The 27,268-nt window shown below is 39.0% G+C and overlaps 1 protein-coding gene across 7 annotated transcripts in view; it reads right to left on the bottom strand.

Annotated features, from left to right (window-relative positions):
* Positions 1–27,268, bottom strand: part of NFIA (nuclear factor I A) — a 375,972-nt gene that overhangs the window by 104,025 nt on the left and 244,679 nt on the right. For all 7 annotated transcript variants that reach the window (XR_004903533.1, XR_004903532.1, XR_004903537.1 and 4 more), the window contains 2 exons: positions 17,394–17,468; positions 1,264–1,381 (listed from right to left, as the gene is read on the bottom strand). Coding sequence is in view for 1 of the 7 variants with exons in the window: in XM_036027543.1 (XP_035883436.1) it covers positions 1,264–1,381; positions 17,394–17,468 (193 nt within the window). In the remaining 6 variants the exon portion in view is untranslated. The remainder of the gene's footprint in view (positions 1–1,263; positions 1,382–17,393; positions 17,469–27,268) is intronic.

The following is a 27,268-nucleotide window of genomic DNA, read 5'->3' as shown; positions in this document are numbered from 1 at the left end:
AATGTGTTCACAATCTCATTCTTTTATTATGAATGTACTTTGGATTTGAGACTTTATTTTCCCTAAAGAGCTGATACCACAATGAACTGTGGGAACATTTAAAGAACATGAAAGATGATGGCAGGATTTGGTGATTATATTTAGAAAATAACCATTTCAATCATTTTCAAAGTATTAGTAATGACTAAGCTGATTTTTTTTTTTGGTAAGTAAGGATGGCTAAAATTTTAAAGTCAAGGTTAGAGTGAGTCTATACCAAAGAAATTTCTATAATCTCGACATTGTTTCAAATCATAAAACTCTGGCCCTTGCTTTCAGAGGAATATGCCTTTGTCCAATGTGTTTCTGCAAAGCACACAAACATTAAAGACCATTCTGCACCATTGTTTTCTTTGTCGTCACAGTCCAATGCTAGAGCCAATTTGTAAAAGAATACTGTGGGTTTAATGCCTAATCCCTTTTCCTCTGGTTCAGGTTATCTAGAGACAACAGGATCTTGCAAAATGCTTCATTCTGATTTTGGCTCTGTGACCTCAAAGGGATCAAGCATCCTGTAATCATTATCTAGTTCTGCTCTTCCAACTTTACCTCTTTAAGGTCTCCAGGTGCAAGAGGTTTATGATCCAGCCACACCCGCCACGAGACCATGTTCACACCAGGCTATCAAATAGGTTTATCTCTTAGGGAAACTCCAACAGACTGGATTTGGAGACCTTCAGAGGCTCAGCAGGAAAAAAGCTGGGACTGGGACTGGTGTCACCAGCATCAACTTTGTGCCAAACACTCCCAAATGCACATCCGTTTTCCTAGTCAAGCCTCGTCCTTAATTTCCTGAGAATGTGCTACATTCATCATCCATCCTTCCTCCATGCCGCTGCTCAGGTCTTCACCCATACAGAACAACATTCCTTTTTCTTTCCATCTCACCAACCCTAAGAAACATTTATCACTGAGCACAAATCACTCTTTTTGGACAAAGCCTTCTTTATCTATTTTCATCCTTCGTCACATAATTTAGCTGTTTTTTTTACTGTCTGGCATGTGTGTGTAATTTATCTGTCTGTTTGTCTGTCTATCTATTTCTGCTGCATATGCGTCAGCTTTGTCACCCCAATTAGACTGAGAGTCTGTTGTGGCTGAACCCACCTTCTAAGTATCTTCTACAGCTACTGACACATTGCTAAGTACCAGAAAGGCCTAGAATTAAAATCAAGGTGTGTAACTGTGAAGTGTGACTTTTAAAAGGGCCATCAATCACCTTACCTGGTAGAGGACGTGCTGGGTAAAGACCTCCTCATGGCTCCTGGACTCATGCTGTAGTAAGAAGAACTTTCCAAATCTGAGAGAGAAAAATTCGGGCCAGTTCCTGCAGCTATCGGTGCTAGAATAAAACAAACAAACAAAAAAAGAAGGGAAAAAAAAGAAAAAACACATTAAGTTCTGTGAAGAAAAGATCAGTGAGAGTATATTTCAGTGTTGCATTTAACACATTTGATTTTTTGAATTTATAGGGTAAGCTTATCCAGAATAATGAGTAATAAACTCTGACTTCAAAAGAATGTTGACAATAAAAATAGTATCTACCAGAAAGACATTTTTTTCCTAATGTATCTTTCATCTTTCCTCTCTTTTTTTAATGGTAAATCATCATTAGGGTTGAAATATTCCTGGATGCTTTTAACAAAAATACCTCCATGTTTTGGGTTGCAACTTTTCTTCAGTGACCAGCCAAAACTTTCCCTGGGCTTTTCTAACTTGGTCTTATCCTGATAGCTTTCACTCACCTGTATTTTGGAATCAGATATGAGCTGCAAATTTATCTTTCTCATTTTTTTTTGTGATGAGATATGTGTGATTTCTCCTTACTCTGAGTCACCTCAGCACCCCACATACATGTGTACTTTAACATCCATCCCACCTATGCAGGGTCTTCAAACTATGGTCCCCATGCCCAGTTGTAGATAAAGTTTTATTGGAAAACATCCATGCCCAATCATTTAGGCATTATCTTCTTCCATTCCATGAGTGCAGAGACAAGCAGCTTTGACAGGGATCATATGCTTCCCACAGCAGAACATTTTATGTAGAAGAATTTGCCAACCCCTGATTTAGGGAATTACTAAGGATAATTTTGACTATACATGATTTCAGAGCAGACGGTTGTATGAGATGTAATTCCCTATACGTTTTTATTTTTTTATGTCCTAGAGTAACTAGATACCTTGTTTCCAGTAGTAGCACAACAAATATTTTAAATAAATAAATAGCATCTATCAGTCTTATGAAACAACTCTTTGCAAAATTAGTAGTGCAACTACATTAGTACAAATAATCTCTTCATTTGAAAGATTATGCAAAAGTAAAAACAATACTGCACTTATCACTCTCTACTATAGTTTGGGACTGTTGTGGTTATACTGTCAACATCTACTATAAACCCAGACGCCAGGAGGCAGTCTGTAAGCACTGGTCAAACACAACTGATTCCTAGTCAAAGGAAAGTCAACGAAGTGTGAAAATGCTACCATCAAATTTGCATCTGTAATCTAGAAACATCACCCTGTCATGAGGTAGGAATGGTGGGGAGTAGCATGGCAGTTGAAGAATATAATCAGTAAAACCATAGAGGCTGGTGGAGTCATTTAAATAGATAAGACAGGAGTGTGGTCTAAATTCAAGGGATGGAAAGGAGGAGTTTGGCATAAGTTATTTAGAAGTCAGAATCAAGAAAATGTGTTGACTTCTTAAGTTTGGTAATAATGGGAAGAGGGAGTGTAGGATGTTTCCCAGGATTATAGCTTGGGGGAAATTGCAGTACCATCGTAAAATGATAGACTCAAGGGAGTCTGGGAAGGGATACAGCAATTTCTAAGAATAAACACTTAGTTGTTTGATTAATAGCAATGGCTAAACCTTAATAATAACTGACATTATATAAAAACAGTCACTGCTAAGAAATGGAAAACTGAAATTCACATACACTTTTTGAAATTCAAGCATATCTTTCAATGGTAGGCTTTAATGCAGGAAGGTCCTTTAGTTCAAAAACAAATGGTTAGGCTTGAGTGCACATGTAAACAGAATTCTAATTAATAATTTTTTAATATAAAATGTACTTGCATATTTCCCCTTTTATTTCATAACATTTTATATTTTATGAGGGCTGATTATTCAAATATGGGTCTGGATCGCCCATCATCCCTTTGAATGGCCTGCCATACAACAGGTACTTAATGCATGTCCATGCCTTCATGGAGCTTCAGATTCACGCCTCTCATTAACTAAAGAAGGCAGATAAGGCTGATCAGTGTCAAGGGTCTGGATTTAGATTTTCAGAAGTTTCAGGATGGGGTTAAGGTCTCAGTTGAATGGAGCAGCTGCTTCACTTCTGAGCACCGAGGGAACCTCATGAGCCCCACTCCCTCACTCTAGGAGGCAGAGACGGAGCAAGATGTGAGTGAGCCAGGCTGCCGGCACCGCGTACTGCGAGGACAGGTCTGAGGCCCTCTCCCTCATGGCGAACACCCAGCTGCACTTACAGTTAACACTTTATCCATCATGGTCTGCCCTGGAAAAAATGTCTTTTACTGTATCTTTTCAAAATGTCAAGGGAGAAGGAACAGGTGAAGGATGAAAAATGCATTTGTAAATATGGCATTCCCAACTCTCAGGGAGATTAAGAAAATAATTAAGTCCACAGAAATGTTCCTTAACTTGCTGGTATACTTACTTCATGTGAACCACTTAGTACACTGTAGCTGTAACCTGGCCAATAGCAGCAGGTGGCCTGGCAGCGCTGTGACACTTCCCAAAGTCTCTGCTGGACTTCTGGAGAGGAACTTTGGGGCTTGGAAAACTGATTATGTGTGCCTTGAATTTTAAAACCTCACTGAACTTCTGAAATGAGAATGGATTTCACAACCTGGATTAAATAATCCTAATAATGCACAAACCCAAACTCTGCCTTCCTCAGAACAGTCTGTAAGGAAACATACCCCGGTACCACCTAGGTGGTACCAGCCACCCAGCCTATTGGGATGTATCAGCCTATTGGGATGGATGTGTATGTACAGGTTATTGAAGTGGATTTTCATTCAGTGATATTGGGACAGTCAAAGAGAAAGTGTGATATCTGAGGGCAGGGGTCACTGATCAAGTATCCCTACAAAAAGAATTGGGTATTCTCAGTGTCTATAATCTGAACAGGAAGAGACTTTGAACTAAGAACTCAAAAGGTGGGCTTTCAGCAGGCTTTTCTGAGTACTGTTAGGGGCATGTTTCGGTAAGCACTCTATTATATCTAACTTAATCCTCAAAACAACCGTTTCAGGAAAGTATATTTCCTAGATGAGAAGAACTAAACCCTGGAATGAGGCTAAATTACTTGCCCTGAATTACAGAAAGGCAAAAAAAAAAAAAAGAGGGAGAGCTAGGATTAAAATTCAAGGATGTCTGACCCTGAATCCTGTCCCCCCACACCACCTTGACTCTCATATATAATATTTGCCTTAAACTTGAGATGTTACAGAGGTATACCATGTCTCTGTGCCTATAAGGTTTACCGTCTAGTGGAATGATAAAATAATACCCGAATGTCTGATGCAATACCAAATGGGTTCAACATCAAAGGAGAAACACAGAGAATGTGTTAGGAAAGTTCACAGGAGTAACAGATCACATTGGCTTGTGGGATCACAAAAAGGGTTGATTTCAGGAATTTTGGGTGCTTAAGCTAAGTCTTCAAGGATGGTTAGGATTTAAAGAGACAGAGAAGGTAGACAGAGAGGGCTTCCAGGCAATGAGAAGCCACGTGCACAAGTCTGGAGATCAGGTGTAAAGTGAGCAATCTGTGGGACCCATGACAGTTTCTGAGTGGGGGAATGGTAACTGTCGTATCTGAAGAACGGTAATATGAGGAGAGCATACAGAATATGAGAAAGAGGACTAACACTCTGGAGGTGGGGCAATCAGTGGGTAGCTGAATTTAGGTCCTGGAAAGAGGCAACGGAGGCCTAACCCATGCTGTCAAGAAAGAAAATAGAATTTTCACAATAGATATGTCACTCTTCTGAGAGAGTAAACATGTATAAAAGACTGTTTCCACTTGTGCACTATGAAGGGGCATAAATAAGCAAACGATCATATTATTCTAACAAATATAAAATATCAGTAAGATACACACACACACACACATAACACATATAATGTGCTTCTTAGCTAATAATGGCAGTTAAGTCCTGCAAATTGGGAAACTGAAAGTTTTCAGGGGTTAAATCACATGTCCCATGCCTGCCTAGGATGCCATGGCGAGCTTCTGAAGCCAACTACTAACCGCCTTCTGGCGTGTCACAGAGGTTACATAGCCGCTGTCAAATGCAGGATGTTAAAGGAGGATTAGACCAACCACAATGCTTCCTGTCTGTTCTATATATTATGAAACCTGATTTTGCTCCATCTATACTTGACCGTAGGCTTTATCATTCCTTAGTTATCTCATGCATAACATTTTCTCCCCGGCTGGATTGAGTGCATTTTGAGAGCTATAAAGATAGACTCCTAGGGCATTAAAAAAGTGCTGGTCTGGACCTTGGAGAGATTGTCTAGGGTCCCAGCCCTGCCAATAATCACCTGAGTGACTTGGTTCAGTCATTTAAACTCTTTGGGCTTCATAATTCTAATGATAATTATGATAAAGAGGAAAACTCCCCAGAGCTACCACCACCACCACCACCACACCACTCAGTGCTGTGGCCATCACCACCACAGTAACAAGGGCTAACGTTTATTAAGCATCCTTCAGGGCCAGACACTAGGCTAACAGCTTTAAACATATCACTCCATTTAATCCTCACAATGACGCTAGGAAGGAACTGAGGCACGAAGAGGTTAAGTAACTTCCATAGTTCACCAAGTCAAAAGGTTACACCAGATGACCTTTAATCCTGCAGATCCCACAGCCTCTTTTGTGTTCCTAAACAGCTCACCGCAGATTAGAGCTCATACAGAGTGGATGATCAATAAATATGCTCTGAATTAAGAAGAGTGAATAATTACCCTCTCCATTTGAACCCCCCCAAATTTTAATAAATGCAGAAGGAAACTTAGAAATCTCTAAGTACACACAGTGAGGACTGGCTCTGCAACTTTCTCAAGCAATACTGCAGTTACTCTGACCTGAACTATGTGTGGCTTTTGTTCCATGGAGGAGTTTTCCCCAAAAGGTTAACTTTTGTTTCTTCAGATGTTATTTCTAAGTCATTTGTCCCCCACCCCCTTCTTCCCTGTCATGAGTAGAATGTAGCCTTTGTGTCATTTCTGAATAAATGGTTTGCTATTAAGAAATCATTATAGTAATGTGGGCAATTGGAAGAAAGGGGTTACTTTAGTAGCCAACCCTCTTAATGACCTGCTCTTCTGTACACATTAGTAGTTGGATACGGTTGTGGTTATTGAACTTCTGCCATCCACCAGAGACAATCTGCTCAGGCTTGTATTGTTGGAAACAGAGGATGATGGAAAAAGAAAAATTTTATCCAAATTTTCATACTCTTCCTGGGTGATGACAGTACGCTGAATTTACAACTTGTTCAACAGGAATCAGTGGGGAACATTAACAAATGACCAGTGTGGCCAGCCTAGTCCTGATGGTACCTATCCTCTGAGAGGCCGTGTTCAATGAAATTCAACAAATATTTATGGAGTACTTGTAAAGGGCCAGGCTCTGTTCCAGATGCTTGAGGTACATTGGTGGACAAGATATATAAAAACCTCACCCTTGTGGGGTTTACATTTTACAGATTAGCAATCAGAGTTGCTCCTTCTTCAAATGTTCATGGGAACTAAAGAATACAAAATAATGGCCAAAAGCACCCCCCCCCCACCACTTCCAATAAAAACTACCAGGATTTCGCACTGAATTTCCAACTTATAAAATAACTACTGGAAAATAAAGAGGTATAGTTCTCTCTGGATAATGTAATCAATCTGTGCACTCATGGAGGCTCTGGGAACTTTACGACAGGCGGGGGTGGGGGCGGTTAGAGTCCAACAGCAGTATGCTGCTCCATGGGTACAGCACAGCATCATGATGCTTTGCAGTCTAGTGGCAAAGATCTCGTAAGAAAGTCCGTGTCGCTGCACAAAAGGAGTGAACGTGGGGAAATACTCATTCTTCTTACTATCAAACGCACAGTTGTGAAATGCACAATGCTATGAAAACTCAAGCAAAATCTGGAGACATTGTTAAAAGGAATGATCTTGGAAAGTAATATATGGCAAAAAAATTCAACTCCTTTGTTATCTTCCTTTTACCGTAATATGCTTCCTGAACACTGCCTATGAGAGAGAGCTTTCAGAGAGGAAAAAAAAAGTACAGTAAAATTAACTCATTTTATCAATTTGTGCTTTCGGCCAGAGTTTCCTGACTGTGGCTATGAGGGGCTGTAAAACTGATGAATTTGCATGGAAAAAGAAACCAGTGTAAGTAATTTGTGTAAGAGGCAACACGAACATAGACCGTTATAATTCAGACACCCTGCAGATAGCAGACTGCTGCAGTGTGAGCAGTTATGGGTTAGAAAAATGACCACACTGCAGTCAGTCTGACTTGAATGGAAATCAATCATAAAGGTACTTTCTCTGCAGCTTGTATGCCACACAGTCTTCAGCAACTCCTTTGCCAGGCAGACTTCTGGTCTGTAAGCCATGTGCTGCTCTCCTTTTCTGACCCTTCCTTTCTGAAAGGTCTGACCAAATGCAGGCCAGGGGTGTGGTTTTCCAGAATGGAAAGATAAAAGAAAGGCACTTAACTAAAACAAGGATTTCCCTCTATGTGAAAATGAGCTTTGCTGCTATTATAAGATTTAAGCAATGCTTTTTGTAAAATGCAGTACTAGGTGTAAAAGGCTGGTAGGATGTTTTAACCCCATCAAATGTATCTGCTAACACAGATAGTACACCATTTTTATACATCATGTTTTATGGATACAACTTACAAAATGTATGTTTGTGGTGGCAGAGGAGGTAAACAGTAAAATTTTTGTTTCTAAAAATAATGTTTTCCTTTTATTAAAATAGGAATAACTCACTGATAACCATCTTTCTCCCCACTCTGAATCATGAATCAAATCAGACTATTTTTGATAGATAATTATTTTGAGTTCAATTTGTAAAAATAAATGTGTTCAGGTACCAAATTGCCTTAAAGAAAGCTTAGGCTTTGATCTCAAGAAATTTAGATATCGACTCTATAAAGAAAGGACTGCTTCCTCCTTATTTCTGTATTCTCCTCAGCACAAAGTGCAGGATGCTTCATATATTGTATATAGAACAAACACTTACTGAATCAAACTAAAATCATATGAGTTTGTTAATAAAAAAAAATGCTAAGAGCTACTATTTATTGAACATTTATTATGTGCCAGACGATGTGCTAGGTGTTTTACCTGAATTATCTGATTTCATCCTCACCGCATCTCTGTGAAATATGTATTTGTGTTGTTCTCATTTACAAATGAGAAAATTAGCTGTGAGGTTTAGTGACATGATCAAGTTAACACAGCTAAATAAGTGACAGAGCAGGGATTTGAACCCACATATCTCTCAATCTGCTTAAAGAAACAAAGGTAAAACCCACATTTCCAGTCTCCCTGTTTTCCCTTTGTCATCAATTACTGGGGAGATGAATACAACAAGATTTAAATAGAAAAATAGTGGTCACTTACCACTAAACTGGCAAAGTTCTATCTCATCCGCCTCCTTCTCACTTTGTTTTTATAGGTGTTTCAAGTTACAAGTGCCCACCAGTGCTTTGCTGGATAAAGGGCCTGACCCTGGGCCTAGCAGAGCCACCTACAGTGGGGCGAGCAATGCTGACTGATCTCCTGCATTAGTGGCTCTGCCTTTGGGACTGAAATTGATTTTCTGCATTTTAGAGTATCATCTCATCTTAGCTTTTGGTTGAGGTCAAATGTAGTGCCCATTTGACCTGATACAGCTTTGGCCATCCCCTGACAAGGGAAGAATTTAATAGCCTATGAGGCCTTTACACTGCAATGATCTACAAACCAGGGAAGGACTTCCATACATAAGACCCTTCACCAAGAGTGCACTGGGACCTCCTGACAATTCGCTGTCAGGAAACCAAGCCACATCAACAGACTCCCATCCCAACAACCCACAAATCCAGCTAGCTACAATAATAATTATAATCTTCAAAACTTTCACCAAGAATTGTTTAAGTTTTTCTCCCCCATCTATTGAAAAATCCTAATATGTACTCATGTTAATCATATACTGGACTAACTCAGCTCTACTAGTTGGCCTAATGTCAACCACCCTCATCCTAGGCATGCCTACAGGGCCCCCAACAATGGTCTTGTAGCCAGCAAGAGGTAGCTGCGGTATTTTAGCCAAAACCTCAGTATTTTAGTGGTCTTACTGTGGGGTAATATAAGGTTTCTGTCTGGCTTTTAGAAATCCTAAAAATGCCTTCTAGTTCCCCAATATTACCTATTAGACACGAATACCTGTTCTTTAAAAAATGGAGGCTTATGAGTGTATAAATAAAGGTTTACTAAAAATAACATGTTAGTAATGACCTCTGGTTACTCACGGGGAATTTTTATGTCTGTAAGTTAAGAGAAAGTAAAACTTTTAAATACTACAGAACCAAGTACTACTTTTAAAAAACTCTGATAAAAATGATCATGGCATGGCTAGCCACTTCAAAAGTTGTTATTTGTGTCAGTGTTAGATTGAGAATTTTACATCTTGTTATCCATTAGATACCCTGGAAGAAAAAATTCCAGAATAATGAAGAAGCATAGGCTTTGCGTGAAAACTTGAGGAAAAAGAATTTTTTGGCTTCCTAAAGCAGATGAATTAGTTCTAGTATCAGCATGCTCTTACTCTATCAGGATTATTAATTCTGAGGGGGTCACTATAATGGGTCTTCTCATAAATTGATTTTTGGAACATAAATTCTAAAATTGGTTCTTCTTAATTTACACACACAGAGGAGGATGCACAGGCACACACAAAATGCATACACACACATTTTTAATAAGTGTTCTGACAGTGTGGTCAGCTCAAAGATCAGCTCCGAGCACATGGCGAGAGACCCGGGACAGAGGCTTTGTTCAATAATAATCTTAACAATTACCACTGTTGATATTTACTACATGCTAGATATTTGACATTTTGACATTCTCTCACTAATTCTCAAAACATTCCTGAGAGGTATCACTATTTCTAGCACCCAGACTTAGGCCCAGCACACAGGTGGCACTTAATAAATATTTGTTGATTGAATGAATGATTGTTACCACGAGGAGAACACAGCTGATGTAAGATAAATATTGCCTGAAGTCATATAGTTAAGGAGAGCAGAGCCAAACTGCCAATTCTATATCCCGGATGGTTTTATGATCCCGTGCTCACACCTCACATATAGATATGAGATTATGTTCTACATAGGAAGCATAACTAATGAGTTACCTAGAGAAGATTAGAAATAAATGCACATACGAATAGAGAACATGATAACAGATTAGTATTTACATCAAGGTGTTATATTTTCTGTTTCTCCCAGAACAGACTCCCGGAGTCAAACTTTTACAATAAGCATGTTCAACAGTTTGGTAAACTTAGCAGGAGCTTTAGCTCAGAACAGAGACCAGAAGATGCTCTAAATCCTGCCGTGACATGTCCCATTGCCAGCTCCAACCATGGGACTTGCTGGAGGTGTGTGAGTGTAACAGAAACAACTGGGCTTTTGTGCGTAGCACTGACTGGTGCACCTGCTGATGCCATAAGCTTGTTCTTACCGTTGTTCTAATTGCAGCTGACATGGTGGCCACAACACCACTGCTGGGACACATCAGGCACAAGGCAGACGCACACTTCAGTTTGTAGGTGAGGGTGGGACACCTCTCACTGAAGTAGCTCTTCCTCTATTAGGTGAGGAAAGCAGGATGGGAAAAATCAGGTCTGGCAGCCCACACTGTGAGCTGGGATTCAGAAGAAAGAGTAGTGTGACAAAAATTTCTATCACTACCAGTCCTTTCCACTTGCTGCCAGCTTTACTGTCCAAATATTCATCCAAAATATGTCAAAAATATTAAAAGAAATTATACAACAAAACATCCTCTGAAGTAATTCAATTTTGGTATTTAGTTTGAAAATCTATTGGATGATATCAGAGGAAACCCACTAAATTAAGCCAGCCAGGCTAGCATTTTTCTTCCTAAGAGTATGGCAATATTTAATATTTTCTCTCTCAGTGAGGGGTTGATTAAAACTAGAACATGAAACAATTTGCAATGTCATACCATATTCAGGATAAGGTGGCTTAGATAGGCAAAGTAGAAAAGCACACAGGGCCAGTCAGTACTTTCTACTCTACAACCTAACAAATTTTCTTTGAAAACTCTGGAAGAGGAGCATTGACTTCTACAGATGGAAAATGTGTGATGTTCATTTTAAAATTACTAGTAGAGCCTGCTATTGACCATCTAATTATGCTGAGTTCCATTTATAAACATAGCTAACCACTAAGTTTATGGAGACTTTTTGTGCTGCTTTAATAGAATATTGATCGAGAGCATAGTTTGAGTGTGCTGCCATTGAATTGTGTAATGGCAAACAAAAGGCAAGGTCACAACCATGTTCATGCTGGGGCTGCAGTCTATTTTTTATTATAATCTTTTTGTTTCTTCCTTTAATGCTCAAGCCCACATGGTTTCTTTGGGAAGAAGAGGTTGCTTAAGAATATAACCTGTTTTTAAAATTAATTTCCATGCAGTGATCAAGTATTGTGTTACTTAACCAAGGAGAACCAACAGGCCACTTCTTCAGAAAAGAAAGTGTCTAATATGTTTCAGTTTAATAAACATCTAAAATATTGCAACTAGTTAAAGGGCACCCTAGAGGACTGTATATCTGGAATCTGTATCCTGTATCCTCAGCTTCCTGATGAGACCTTCTTTGCAAAAACGTTTTGTGATGTTCAAGTTTGGACTCGTTCCTATCAAACAGCTTCATTTTCTCATTGTACCTGGTAGCTGAGTTATTTCTGTTGTAGTAGCTTCATCAGGTGAGGTCAGAAAATTGCCTATAGTTCCTACTAAACAGGCCTGAAAATCTGAGCAGATAGCTATGGGTACCCAAAGGCACATAAAGAGTGTGGAGACTTAAAAAAGCAGTGTAAAAATGAACTGCAAGTTGGATCTTAACGATGATTCCTGTGTGAGAACATAGAAATGGTATACATTTCTAAGGCAGAAAACAGCCACTAGGGTGCCACCTCATGCCAGGCTGAGGCATCGGCCTGGCTCCATTCACTCTGACTCTCCATTGACAAACAGCTCGGGAATCCTGGAGCCACCCAACAGCCCAGCTCTGTGGCAGAGCCAGGACAATTCAGCTGCTGGATTTTAATAGATTCTGCAGCAGTGCGACAGGAACCAAAAATCAGTCTGGGTAACTGAGAGCGGTTTTCACACCCAAAGACTCTAAGGCTGGCCACAGTGTACTGAGAACCCTGGCTTTTCAAAATTCCAGGGCCATGAAGTCATTCCCCAGCCACGAAGTTTACTTAACCCTTACAGCCGGCTGGAGTGTATAAACCACTGCCTGGAAAACTGGAACCCGCCAGGCCAGAGTCACAATGGCCTGTGTGTATTTGCGGTTTTCCTCTTTCCCAGTGAAGTATTTAGGGTTTCAGAGTCACTCCACCAACTTCAAGTAAAATAGTCAGCACTTTAGAAGGAAATGGGCAGAAGTAGTGGATTTTTCAGGAGGATTTTCTGGGTTCATACCAGGAAGCATATTTGACAGCCTCAAAGCATACAGTGGGAGTCCAACACTGGTACAAAATAAACAAGAGTGGATGCTGACCCAGAGAGCCATCTAAGAGCATCATTTAGCAGCTCGTAGAGTGGGCTCTCTGTGGCAACTTCATGGGAAAAAGCCCCATCTGAAAATGCTGTTGGAAGGCTTTGTTTGAAAATGCAGCATCATGTAAGAGCCATTTCAACAGATGGTTCCTGTCTCTTTCCTCCCAGTATTCTGCTAAAACAACGTCAGTGATTCTGAATCACATTGTTAGCACTGGTACACACCCTCCCCCAAACTCCAAAGCAGAGAAGACTTCCCTCTTTCTGTCTCTGGCACAGCGTCTAGTGGTCTGAATAGCGGTCCTCTCTGTGTGGGAAGAAAGTAGTAAATAACTAGAACAACTTTCAGATGGCCCTATCACATGGGGAAAGAGGTAGGAGAACAAACACACATTTACTTTTATGCTGCAGTACTTTCTCTGCTGCTAATAGAGACAGGACTCTCCTTTCTTGCCTTTCATGAACTCCAGATAATGCAAAAAAAATTAAAAGGCAGGAGGCAAGGGAGAGAAGGGAGTGAGTGGGAGACTCCAACAGCTCCACGCATCTAATCAGTACAACAACCTTGTTGCCCAACTCTCACCTCTGACTGTGCGAGGCTAAGCCAGCAGCTTTCTCTTGAGTTTTTCCGCCATTGCTACCCTGTAGTAACATGATTATAAACAACAAACTTCCCACATAGTTATTTCAGTGAGTCCTCATGAGGAAATACTGAAATAACACCTCCCTCCTCTATTAAATTTAAAAGGAGGAAAACTGAAAACAGAAACTAACTGGAAACCTGGGGAAAGTAGGTATTTATATTAGCAAAATTAAAAATTGAGTGCTGAAGAGCCAGGAAAAGGGACAAATTTCAAGCTAAGTCCACCATTAGTGTGAAGTTTCCAGACCATACATATGGTTCGGGGGACTGGACGGGGCTGGGATAGGTAAGACGGAGTTGAGGAAAAAACTGGCAACACAGAGAAGTTCTAAGACACTGAGGCCACTGAAAACACCCAGGTTAAAAACAAATCTACAGAAAGAGTTAAAAGATCACTGGTTGGGAGAGTGGGAGATATTTAGATGGAGTATAGGTGATTTTTAGAGAAGTGAAACAATTTTGTATGATACTGTACTAATGCATACATATCATTATGTATTTACCAAAATACATAAATGTACAGCACAAGGAGTGAACCCTAATATAAACTATAGAGTTTAGTTAATATAATATGCCAATATTAGCTCACCAATTGTAACAAATCCACCACACTAACAAAAGATATTAATAATGGGAGAAACTATTTAGCAAGTATATTGAAATTCTGTACTTTCTGTTAACCAAAAACCGTAAGACCAATTGTATTCATATTTTAAAATCATCCCAGAAAACTAATCCAGGGAAAGATTTTTAATTAAGTATCTTACTTGTTTTGCTTTATCTGAAAACAGTTTTAACCTTTTTAAATGCACATAGTAATAATCTAAAAGTTTATCAACACTAACAATAAATGATTATTTAATGAAAGCACAGAATCTTTGGATTTTGTTTAGTTTTATAATACAGGTATGGGAGAGGTCATGACAAAAATGCAGTCAGCTAGCTGAGTAAAGCAAAGTGAAAAGAGCAAGTTTCTTAACCTCTAAGAGCATCACGCTCTCCTTCATCTGTAAAAAGGGACAATAGCAGCAACCATGGGAGGACTGAATGAGATAATGTTTACAATTAATGTTTACAATGTTTACAGGCCTAGCACAATTCCTGGTACATGGTGCATGCTTGACAAATGCTAGCTACACTAATTCTACGTATTAGTGTTGTATCATGCTCTTAACAGTGCTAACATCATGCATTTAATCAACTTATGTTCCTGTTAGCTTATTTCTATTTCAAGGTTGCAGAAAGCACCCAGTCCTACTCATCTGTAAAATGTGTCTGCTGCACCTCTAAAGCAGATGCTTAGCTCTTCCAGCCTGGGCAAGGGGTCAGCCCTATAATGAATGGTTAAAGATTTTGACTCCTCCCTGTGGCTTGAGTATTAAGTGTTTCAGAAGGGGTGTGGGTGAGGAAACCTGAGCTGGGGAATCCTTACCTCAGCCACCAAGGCAACTTAGAGATATACACCCTGACAGACCTGGATTAAAGATCTGTAAGAGGGAGGGGGCTCTGGATGGCAGTTTGGCCTAAAGCCATGGTTTAGCTGACACAGCCCAGTCCCACTCTTGCCAAACAGTTTCAGTCAGCACGAGGCCATGTGTGAGTGAGTCCTAGAGCGATTACGCAGCAGTGTGCAGAATCAGAAAGCATTCAAAAGCCGAAGGACGCTCATGATGCCAGGCATCTGCAACACAACCCCTGAAACAGGGACAGGAAACAAAACCAGGTCCCTCTGCAAATTCAATCTGTGGTCCAGCCAGACCCTCTGGCAGTCTTGAAGGCAGGTTTAGAATTCACTTGGCAACCATGCCGTCATAGACTGCATGGGGGTCTAAGCCAGCTTGGAACTGATCAACCCTGGGATAAAGACCTTAAAGAGATGTACGGAAAGCAGAAGGATGGGATTCTGGGGGTGGTTCTGAGCAGCGTGGGCCTCCTCATACAAGTCCCAGGCCTTGGACACTAATGGTAATGAAGACTAAATGGAAGCATTACAGCAGCCGGGGTTGATTAAAAAGGTCTAGGGCTCCAATCTTAGAGTTCAAAGGATTTTCACTCTTTGAGGCTACGTCTGGGTTGTAGCAAGGCTCAATGAATATGTTTCCCTATAATGCCACTATGACAGCTACCTTCTGATGCATCAGTCTACATTAGTTACTATTAAAATAACAATAAAGACATGAGCTAGTAATGTTTAAAAGTTCTGAGAAGTTTTATGTGTATACATGTGTATGTATGTATACATACACATACAAATGCATCATTATTTGTCTATGGCACATAACTGGTGAATCAGCTGTGCTAGGGTAGCACACACCCTCCAGACCAACAAGGCAGCCTGATCTCTACGTCACTGGCTACTACTTGAAGCACACTTCATAGTATGATGGCAAGTCTCCCTTCCATCTCACACGTGCTGCTCCTAATGCCCTATTCCTTAGGTTTCCAACCCCACATACACACACAGCAGGATACCCCTGCATCAACCAAGGGTTCCTGATTCCCAGAACTCACACACCTATAGTTGCCTTCCTGCTACTTTCCCCGTCTAGCCTCACACTGTAGATTTCAATGGGACAGTCCAATAGCACGGATTCTAGCATTACACAGACAGCTTTACTGTTTACCTTATGTTTGACTTTGGGTAAATGACATCAACAGACCTGTAATTTAACTCATTTGTAAAAATGAGAGTGATTTCTTATCTGACAAGTTTGCTGCAAGAATTAACTTTTGTTACCTATGTGAAAACTTAACGCAGTACCTGGCAGGTAGTGCATGTTCAACACACATTCTCTATCTACCCTTCCACCCTCAGATCTCCTGACTACCCCTTGTATCCAATTTTTGTATTCTTAAGAGTCTTCTAGCCTTAAAAAATAAGAATAGACAGAATCTAAACTGAAAGATCAGGATGGTTTGGCTTGCTTGACCTGGCATCTTGTCATGAGGTTTACTGGTTTGCTCAGTCAATCTTCTAAGACAGTAATGCAGGGAATTGGGGATGGGGAGGGTGGTGAACTTGAAATGAAAAGATTACTTTTTATTCCATTCTACCTCATTCCACAAATGATTTGTTCCAGTGTGAAATCAATTTTGACAATGTATATTTTATCTACAAGTGATAGTTTGAAGTAGAAGGGGGATAAAACATTTTAATACTTGGTATATTTATTTTTTCTTCTTGTTATTGGGACCTCAGACATCATAGTCAGTGTAGCTGTACTTTTAAATAAAAACATAAAGATGTTTTTGAAGGAGGACAATTGGTGTGTATTTATTTGTGTGTGTGTGTGTGTGTATGTGTGTGAGAGAGAGAGAGAGAGAGAGAGTGGGGAGGGAGAGACAGAGAGAGGCAGAGAATATCCTATACCTTCTCCTTGGACCATTGGGATTATGTTACAGTGAAAATACAATCACTGACCCTTTGATCAATGGACTAGGGTGGTGACAGGTACTCTTAATTCACTGTTCTTGGTGATTATTGACAAGCTGGTAATGATCATGCTGTACTGTGTCATTCACACTGAGGGCATTAGCATTCTTTAAAGGTCAAAACCAAATTTTTTTAAGTGCAGAATTTCTTAGAAATCAGAAAAGTCTCAGAAATTTTTAAAACCAGGTTCACACTATAAACTAGGGAATATGTGAGACACTCAGGATTTCAGTTCTTTCCATATGTCTCACATTAAAATGACATCAAATTTTCCTGATTTAAATTCCTGGCTGTTAAATAAACTGTGTGGCAAACTTCTTCCAGTGGGTGAATGAAAAGGCGATTCTGAAAGCTATTTATGTCTCTAGGAGGCCTAGGCAGAAAGTAAGCACAAACCAAATCAAAGCAAAATTATACTTACTCTGTGACACTCTTACTAGCTCGGTCACACTAAAAACACCTGATGTGACAAAACTGTCCTGGAAGCCCAAATGTCCTGAGGAAACAAAAACAGAAAAGGCAAAGTGTCATAAATAGACGATATTTGGCAACAGAATTCTAAACATGAGTTTCATTGTGATTAAAAAATATGATATCTCATTTCATATTCTGCTCCAGTTCGCGTTTCCGTGAGAGGGTACAGTCATTTAGGTATGTAGATGTGTTTTTGGTTTGAATCTGGAGGCTATGGAAAGCTACGACACAACAACTGGGTGATTTTTGAAATGGTTAAAAAAAAAACTCAACAGGAAATCTGAAACAAAAGATGATTTAAAATAAATGGTTACCTTGGCTGACCTCTGAGACCTTAACAACTGGGATGAAAACAGCCTACCTAAGAATCAGCCATGAAAGCTAAACTCCGTAACAGTTTTTAAACGTGACTTTCTAAAGAAATATCTGATGGGGATTAGCTATCCATTCATTCAAATCAAACAAGATTTAAAGATGTTCCCTTCATTTCTAGAGGCACCACAGGGTAAATCTTTAAAAAGCCAGACTAGAAGAAGCAAGCCCCTTGAAACTCCTTGAAACATAAAAACAAATTCTTTAAGTACACATAAAATTTAAATTTGTTTGAAGAGCAAGAGGTTTCTGTGGGTAGGTTGATTCTTTTCTTAAGAAAAAGATTAATTAATGGTACAAAAATGAGTTACTCTTTGAATTTCATATCTGCTTCACTTTTAGTGGATATAATTAATTTCCTTTAGATATGTGATACTACATATATTATCAACAGCTTATTCAGTTTATAGTATGTGTAGGAATACAGGAAAATGAAATTTATAAATAGCAAAGAATATATAATTGTTATGCAATCTCCTTTTCTGTCTCTAAAGCTTTTCCCATTCCATTAGCTTCACATAGGTAGAAATTCATTGAGAGATCTGTCTATATGTTCAATGTAATCACCTGCTTTAAAATTAGGGCCCAAAAAGTTGACGGCTCAAGGTAATTTTTAAAAAATAACTATTCTTTGAAATAAGGAAAACAGCTTTAAAAATGCAACATTAGAAAAAAGACAAATCTGAATATAAATTAAAAAATCATAAGAAAAATGTACTTTATTGATAAAAGCCATATTTTGCCTATTATGAAAGGGAAGCAAATTTACCTAAGGTATATTTTGTGCATCAAAAATGTATTAAATGTCATGCACATAAGCACATGTAAAAAATCACCATGTTTTGGATTATAAATAAACCTACAAATGATTCTTTTTCTTTTGGTTACATTTGACTTCTGCATAAGGAAGATTTTTTTTATTGAGATTTAAAAGAAAGCCTTCAGTTTTTTAAATCAAATACACAATCTATGATATTTTAGATTCATAGCTCTAATTTTTAGAATATTCGATACTCACAATTTGCTTTGTAAAATAAAAGAGCACTATGTGTGGTGATGGATGTTAACTAGATTTATTGTGAGGGTCATTTTGCAGTATATCTATATAGTGAATCATGTTATAGTACACTTAAAATGAATATAATGTTATATGTCTTTTATATCTTGATTTTAAAAAAATGTATATACCCCACATTTAAAAAATGGCAAAATTTCATTTGAAGAATTGCTTAAGAAATTTCACCTCCCCAGTAACCCACACCCAGGTATTAAGTTGACTGTTATTGGGGAAGTGCCCGAGCCCAAGGTATTGTCTCTTGGATTAAGAGAACTGAGAAGTAAAAATAAATAAACAAATAAAAGTTCTTTAACATGGTCTTGGCAAAACAGACTATGACACCTCTTTCTATTGTGACAATATTTACATCACATTTATCTCACAGACCATAACAAAGGAAATCCAACCACAATGTACATTAAGTTTGACTTAAAACACATGCAACAATGGCAAGGAAATTCATAGCTGAATAGGAAAATCTAGCTTGATCTCCAGCTTTTGCTCATCTCTGTCTGCATCATCTGCCTGCGGGCTGATACTTGTTTCAGTTCCAACCTTTGAAATTCCTTATTTCAAGGATAAATTTGAATTTAAGATGAATTTCTGTATAGACAGAAGGTGAACACACATACTTTAATCCTGTACCAAAAAGAAATAAGCAAGCAATAGCAATTGAAAACTGAGTTTAGTTTGATACAAGGAATTGGAAAGGGATAACCCCTATGTTCATCCATTCAAACTCCCCCTGTCCTCTTAAATGTTGGTGTTTTCCATGGTGCTCATCTCTCTCTCTCTGTATACATATGTATATGTATATGTATGTATACACACATATATATGTATGTATATATATGTATATATGTATGTATTAATATATTTCCTAAGTTATCTTCTCTATTTTCATGATATCAGCTATCTGGTTTGACTGTGATATTTGTGAAAGGTAGAATAATGTTTGTTTCATTCTCCACTGTATTTAATGCCTGGGACAAAGCAGTTAGTAAGTAAATATTTGTTGGAGAGTAGAGGAACAACTCTATAAGCCAATGACACTCAAATTTTTATCTTTTGCCCCAATCTCTCTCCTGGGTTCCTAACACATGAATCAAAATGTTCATTGCATATTTCTATCCAGATAGCCCATGGGCATCCTCAGACCTAACATATCCAATGCCAAGCTCATTTGCTTTTGTCCCCAAACCTGTTTTTAACTCTTTTGACTTTCCTACTTCAATAAACCATCTACTGTTCATCTGGTTTTCTATGTTTTGGTATCTTTCATGACTCCTGCCTCTTACAAACACCCACATCCAGCTAATCCTCACTGATTCCATTCCTTACTATTTCTCGACCCCATGCACACCTCCATCTTGCTGCTACAGCTGTGGCCCCAGCTTTCTCCAGTTCTCACCAGCCTGCTAACTACATTCTTCATCATCAGTCTTGGCTACTCTTCTGGTCAATTCTTCACTCTGCAGCCACAGCTTACTAACAGGCAAATCTGATGATTTTATTCATTTATTCAACAAATTTTTGTTGAGCCCCTATATTGGACCAGGGGTTGGCTTAGGGGTTTGAGATACAGTGCTACCTTCAGGAAATTCACAGTAAATAATTAAAGAGAGCTAAAAATATAAAAGAAATCAAACATTTACAAAATTATGAATGGTATCAGGGGTGTCCAACCTGCAGCCCCTAGGCTGCATGAAGCCCAGGATGGCTGTGAATGCTGTCCAACACAAAACCATAAATTTACTTAAAACATTATGAGATTTTTTTTATGATTATACATCTCAATGTATTTAATGTGTGGCCCAAGACAATTCTTCTTCCAGTGTGGTGCAGAGATGCCAAAAGGTTGGACATCCCTGGATGATGTGAACGAAACAAACAGGAAACGTTTCAGAAAGGGTGGTTAGGGAAGATCTCTCTTAAGAGCTGACATCTGAAAGATACTAAGGAGACAGCCAGGAAAAGAGGGGGAAGAGCCTTTCCAGCAGAGGGATTAGCACGTACAAAGGCCCCGAGGGAGGAAAGAACAATGTGTTGGAGAATATAAGATAAATCGAAAGTGTTCAGAGATTGCTACCATCAGAAAACTTGCAAGAGCCCCACAGAGTGTTCAGGGCACAGTACATACTCCTTGCCATGGCACAGGACCTCTACCCAGCCTCTGCTTTTCTCGCCAGGCTTGTTTTTTACCTTTTGTCTCGTTTTCAGCCCTACTCCTTGGCCTAAGTGAACACATGTTCCTCATGGCCCTGGTCCACCCCCTGCCTCACACTGATCCTCCCTCCTGCACTTCCTGTCTTTTGGACTCCTTGCTTGGCCACCTCCTACTTGTCTGTAGGACTCAGCTTTGTTGTCATCTCCGTCAGAAAGCCTTTCCTTGTCACCCCACCACTGGAGAAGACTCTTTTTCTCTTTTCTGAATATTGACCTGCTTTACTATTTATGGTTCTAATCTAGGGCTTAACACACACACTAAACTGTAATTTTGTCTTTTTCTCATTAGATTGTGAGCCCTTTGAGAAAGAGCGTCTTCTGTGCCTCCAGCCCTCCAGGTCCGACCTAACACAGTGCCTGGTACACAGTGTGCGCTCCAGGGATGCCACTGAATAAACACAACTCAAACTGGGCTCAAGTATGTGCATTTTCCTTTTTATGAAAATGTAGGCAGAACTCTTCTTTTTCTGTCTCTTTCTCTCTCTCATCACTAGCAATACAGTTTGAACTAAAACCGAGCCAATGTGCATCTGAAAACTATTAAAATGAACCATCCAAAGAATCCCTCTAAAATAAACAGAACAGGGACAGGATAGACAACCCATTTAGATGAAGCTTCTGATTAAAAAGGTGCCATCAGGTTCTCTGATAAGAAATGTCTGGGGGCTATCCTATTATTGTGATTACAGTTCAAAGTTTGGGAAACACAGGAAAAACAGAGTTGAAGGGCAGCGTTATTGAATAAACACAGGAGGCAAAAAAAAATTAGTCTGAAGCTTAAACTAGAATCCTGTGTGATCTTGAGAAAGTCGCTGCCAAAATAATTTAATCTTCCTTTCCCTCCTAGAAACCTGCCTTCAAAGGCTTATTTTAGTATAATGTGTTCAATTTAAAAGGTTAAATATATGTGAATGTACAATAATCAGAAAGATAAAAATAAAAGGTAGAATTATTTCACAAATCCTGATGTAATCATCTCTTCACAGTATTATGAGATTATCAGATGGCCTTGATGGCTTTATCTTCATAATGTGTCCCCAAGGAGAGGTCTGTGTAAACATGCCATGTAACTTTAAATGACTATGAAACTGGTTTTGTTCCTTCACCAATTATTTAGAAACCCACTGATGAACTCCAGGGGAAGATAGCAATGAAAAATGAAACCTAAGAAATGATGGAAAAAATGACACAGCTAATGTAATTACTAAGCAAACCTGAGCAGATTAATATTTTGTTCTCACTAACACAAACCAAATCGTAAAAATGACTTTCAGGGAAATAACACTAGTCTGGGTGTTCTACTTTTAGGCAAGATAAGAGAAAAATGGAAAAGAATATAAAAAACTAAATATAAGTAATTCTGAATTCCGTTGTTAGCACTAAAAGATCTTTAGTTGGACAGCTGATGAAACATTCCCAAAAGGCCCCAAGATTTACATTTTGAATAGAGTCTCTCCGAAATGAGTGCAAAACATACACTTTTGTTAAGTATATCTCACATGAAAAGCCAGCGTGTTCACTGATCTGACTCTCTCTCCAATTCTGAACTACTGTTCAGGAGCAATTGCAGAGGAGATTGGAATAAGGAGCAGATCCTTTTTCATTTTATATAAAATGGCTAAAAAAGTTCATTCACTGAAGTCCTGTTCAGTGAACTCCCAATTAGAGCAGAGATTTCAATACCTTGGAGTCAGTCATACTCACAGTGGGGAGAGATTAGGCTTTGTAGGAGAGGCAGAAATATAAAAAGCTAAATTCTTTTATGGGTGGTTAGGAAAAGCAGCTCTCTTTACTTTGATGATATCAGCAGTTATGGAAAATGCCATTATATGGGAACCAAATTTCACCTTGTGAAGGAACTGAACATCCATCTACCTTTTAACAAGCAGGAAAGGAAAGAGTTCAATCTGCAGAGAGACAGGTAACCTTGTAGAATTGTTCAGAGGTCAGGGGAAGAAACAGCTGGGAACAAACCATCCAGAGGGAGGCTTTGCCTTTAAAGAAAGTTTGAATGTCCATGAAGCAGAATGAATGTATCTGAGGAGGAAAGTTTACACACAAGATAGTGTTTTTGTTTGTCCTGTTGGGATAGTAATAGACTCTCAGCTCTAAATGGTCAAGTCTTATCTGGCTAACGGATATAGGCCAATTACAACACACGGATCATTCCAGCAAAAAGAAGGTATCTCCATTCTATTATCTCTTGGTAAATAAGACTCCCTCACTGATCGAGACAGGCTGATGACTGGGCCTTTCCTGCTTGTGTAGCTGGGCTCCTCAAAGGGAAAAGAGCCCCCTCATTCTCACACTATTAGTGTGCACGACTATCTGGGACTGCCTGTGATATGCAGGCCTATCGCAAGTGATGAACTAACTCCTGATGACACCGCTCTCACAGAACTGACATTCCCGTCCCTCTAAAGAACGGTTTGCCTCACCGACACTGCTCCCCCCTGGAATTTCATGTCTCCTCTGTGAACTTCCCACTGGCTTACAAGCCACCTGAGGAAAGGGGGTGTCGTTCCTTCATCTGCCCCCCGGACCCCAGTTAGTGGATTTCAGGTGGGCTCAGTCAATACCACTAAGTTGAGCAGCACCTTTGCTCTACTTGTCTTATGGCATTGCCTCTTTCTACTTGGTTTGACAGGTATTTGTTTACCTGTTTTGGCCCTGCACTCCTGCAACAAACCAGGCCAGGGCAGGGGTGTGTCTTGTGATCTTACATTGCTCACAGGGCCCAGCACAAACCCTTGTTCTAGCTATGTAACAAATACTCAGGGATTCAGATGAGTGACTAGAGATACCCCTTTATTTGGCAGCCCTCTAAAGCACAATATAAATTACTATTAGTTTACTTCCTGTTATGTTATGCCTGTACTTTTAATTTGGAATATCTTAGAAAACAGGATTTTGGGGGAGGTGGGGTAAGGATATAGTCCTGTTGATCCATGAAATCCAAATACTAAAATTTTGATCTGATTTTTTATTATACACTATTTAATTATTCTGCCATTCACTGATGACATCTCAGATATTATTTAAGAATAATTCTTTATTTAAAACAAATGTTAAATATTCAGACATCCACTAAGAAAGAACACAGTAGCAATAAAAATACATATACGTTCTATTTGTGTGATTCATCTTTATGATGGTGGAGTAAATTTCACTTGGTCGTGTGTTTATAATAAACATTAAAAGATTGGCATACGGTGTTGGACTGACAATAAGGTAAAATATTTCTATGTCTAGAAAGTTGTGTCTCAGAATATGTAAAACAAAGAAATGATAGTTGCCAACTAATACTATGCATGAGGCATTTTGAGATTTTTAGATGAAAAAGATTATTATAAATGCTTTTGTAATATGGTTATGATTGTCATTCTGTTTATCATAACACATCAAGGAATTGCCATTAGTGTGGAAATACTGTAGCCTTAGCTGAAAAGTAGGATGAATCAAAGAGAGGCTGTGGAAGTATGTATCATGGAATTTATGTACTGCTGAGTTCCCTTCTTTGTTGCTCCGAATTCTCCTGCCCCGCTCAGCTACGTGTATTCAATACAGGTACTTAATTTGTGTTTTTTGGTTTTTTGTTCTGCACTGTCCATAAAGAGGAAGTCAGTATTTGGTTTACAGCTTTCATTCAACAAATATTTATTTAATGCTTATTACCTGGCAAGCATAGTCCTAGGCCCAACAGATACAACTAGAAATAGCAAAAGTTCTTTGCTCTCTGGGGCTTATGTTCCCAGTTAAGGAAAATGTTTATGCCAAGATTTACAGTAATATATTTATCTAAGATTGGGTCTTTTTATAAGACTTTTCTAGGAAAACATTAACAACTAGCAAAGATTATTGCAATGTCTTCTCATGCTGAGACTGCTGGTTGTCAAGGCATATCCATGACTGACAGCTACAGACCATACTTCCCAGCCTCTACAGTTAGGAGTGGCCACTACTGGAAAGTGAGTGGAAGTGATACAATCAACTTCTACCCCACATGCCTGAAAAGAAACTCCTGCTCCACAGACACACTCTGTTCCTCTTTTTATGAGCTAGAATAGTTTCAGCCATGCAGATAGAGACAGTATCCATGCAGAGCAATAAGACAGAGGGAAACCGAGACCCTGAATGACAGTGTGGAGAAGAACCACCCTGTCAATTTAACCTGATCATTTGGAAGAGTTACTAAAAAGAAAAGTAGGTTTCAGTGTACTTTAACCACCCTATTTTTTCAGTCTCTTGGTTATAGCAGCCTAGTACTTACCCTAACCAACAGAAGTGCCAACCTTTCCCTTTAGAATGCAAAGCGTCACAAATTAGCAGCCCACAGGCCAATTCTAGTCTGCAGACTAGAATTTTGCTTGGCTAGCTAGCACAGTGGTAATTTTTTTTTTTGCATATGAAAGCTTTAAACTGGGCATGAGCTTACAAATATATTACACTCCTCATTGTATTTCACTTATTTAAATGACATATAAGAACCCTGTAGTTGCACAAATCTGTGATACCTGTTAGGTAGCTTCTCTGTACTTTAATACACTGGCATAGTAGGTAGAAAATGGATGGATAGTTGGTATTTTTCATCTGATAAAGGAGCCATAAAGGAGCCATGGCTCCTTTATGGCTGATAAAGGAGCCATAGTATTTCATGATTTTCTTGAGAATTAAGGTTAGATTCTTGAGTTTGGTGTTTAAAGTCCTTCAAAATCTGGCTTCTGTTACACCTTCTCAATGTTATCTTCTAATAGAACCCAAATAAGTGTTCTCTGCGCTACAGCCAAGACATCCCACCAGCTACTCTCCAAATACCAGTACGTTAATCCTCCACATCAGGGTTCACATCAGTGCTTCCCTGCAGTGCTCCACCAAACACAAATACATGAAGACAAAGATACAAATATATATAAAGGTTTCTATAGTGAAATGAGTTTGGAAAACGCTCTCACACCCGCCCTTGGAGAATGACAAGAAAGGTTTACATGGTAAAGCCTCTGAGAGTTCTTGCCATAAATACTTTCTTTGCATTATTTCACTCACTATTTCCCAAAACATTTACAAGGATATTATTGGTTTTTGGCAAATGTCTTTCTATAGGTACACTGCTCTGTTCCTTGGCCTATTTTATATCTTCGGTTTGTGTACCAGAGTACTGAGGGGAAGTAGTGTCTTAACTTTTTTTTATTTATTTTAATCATTGTTCAAGTACAGTTTTCTGTCCTTTACTCCCATCCCAACCCACCCACCCATCCCTCCCCACCTCTCTCCCATTTCCACCCCCCCCTAGTTTTTGTCCATGTGTCCTTTATATGTGTTCCTGTAAACCCTTCCCATTCTCCCCTGAAATTCCCCTGAAATTCCCTCCCCTCTCCTGTCTGGTCACTGTCAGCCTGTTCTCTATTTCAGTGTCTTTGGCTAACTTTTTGGCCCAGGGACACCCTGCACCTTCACTTGCAATCACTTCAACATACCAACATTAGAAAAATGGATCAAGCTGGTAACAGGTATTATAAAGTTAGGCTACCTATTTAGAAGATTTATCCATGGAACCTCTCTTAGTAGTATTAATTTTCATCAAAAGTATAGCTTTCATTTATCCAGTATTTACCATGTGTTTGCTACTCTGCTAAGCACTTTAGAGACATAAGCTCTAATTCCTCATGCAATTTCCTGTAGTTGGCAATATTCTGATCTTACTGAAAAGAAGGCTTAAGCTCAGAGAGGCTGAGTGATTTGTCTGTGGTCACACAGCTAGTGAATTAGGATTAGAACTAAACAGGTTCATTTAGTTCTTTTATATAATAAATTTTATTGTACTTTAATCCATCATATACCAGAGACTTGATTATCCAGTCTAATCCAAAGGCCTTATCACCTCTTCACCAATTCCTGTAGTTAATAAGGAAAGAGTAGTATTTTATTAAATTAAATTTGATTGCTGAATGGTTTCATTGAAATAGGGTTTATGAGTTGGAGTTACAAGTAATTAGGCAATTAATTAAAGGACTACATCTAATCGATATCAAAACATCTAAATAAAAAGTGAAAAAAGAATTGTATTCATTTGCGTATTTAGAAATATTGGACGCATGACATCATGGAATGAACTGGAAATGAAGAGATCTTCAAGATCACCTAGAAAGGGAACAATCATCACTGTATCA

The sequence above is a fragment of the Phyllostomus discolor genome, chromosome 5, assembly GCF_004126475.2.
Source record: "Phyllostomus discolor isolate MPI-MPIP mPhyDis1 chromosome 5, mPhyDis1.pri.v3, whole genome shotgun sequence".
Classification (NCBI taxonomy): Eukaryota; Metazoa; Chordata; class Mammalia; order Chiroptera; family Phyllostomidae; genus Phyllostomus; species Phyllostomus discolor.
The sequence above is the reverse complement of the archived record's forward strand: the minus strand, read 5'-3'. Positions and strand labels throughout refer to the sequence as shown.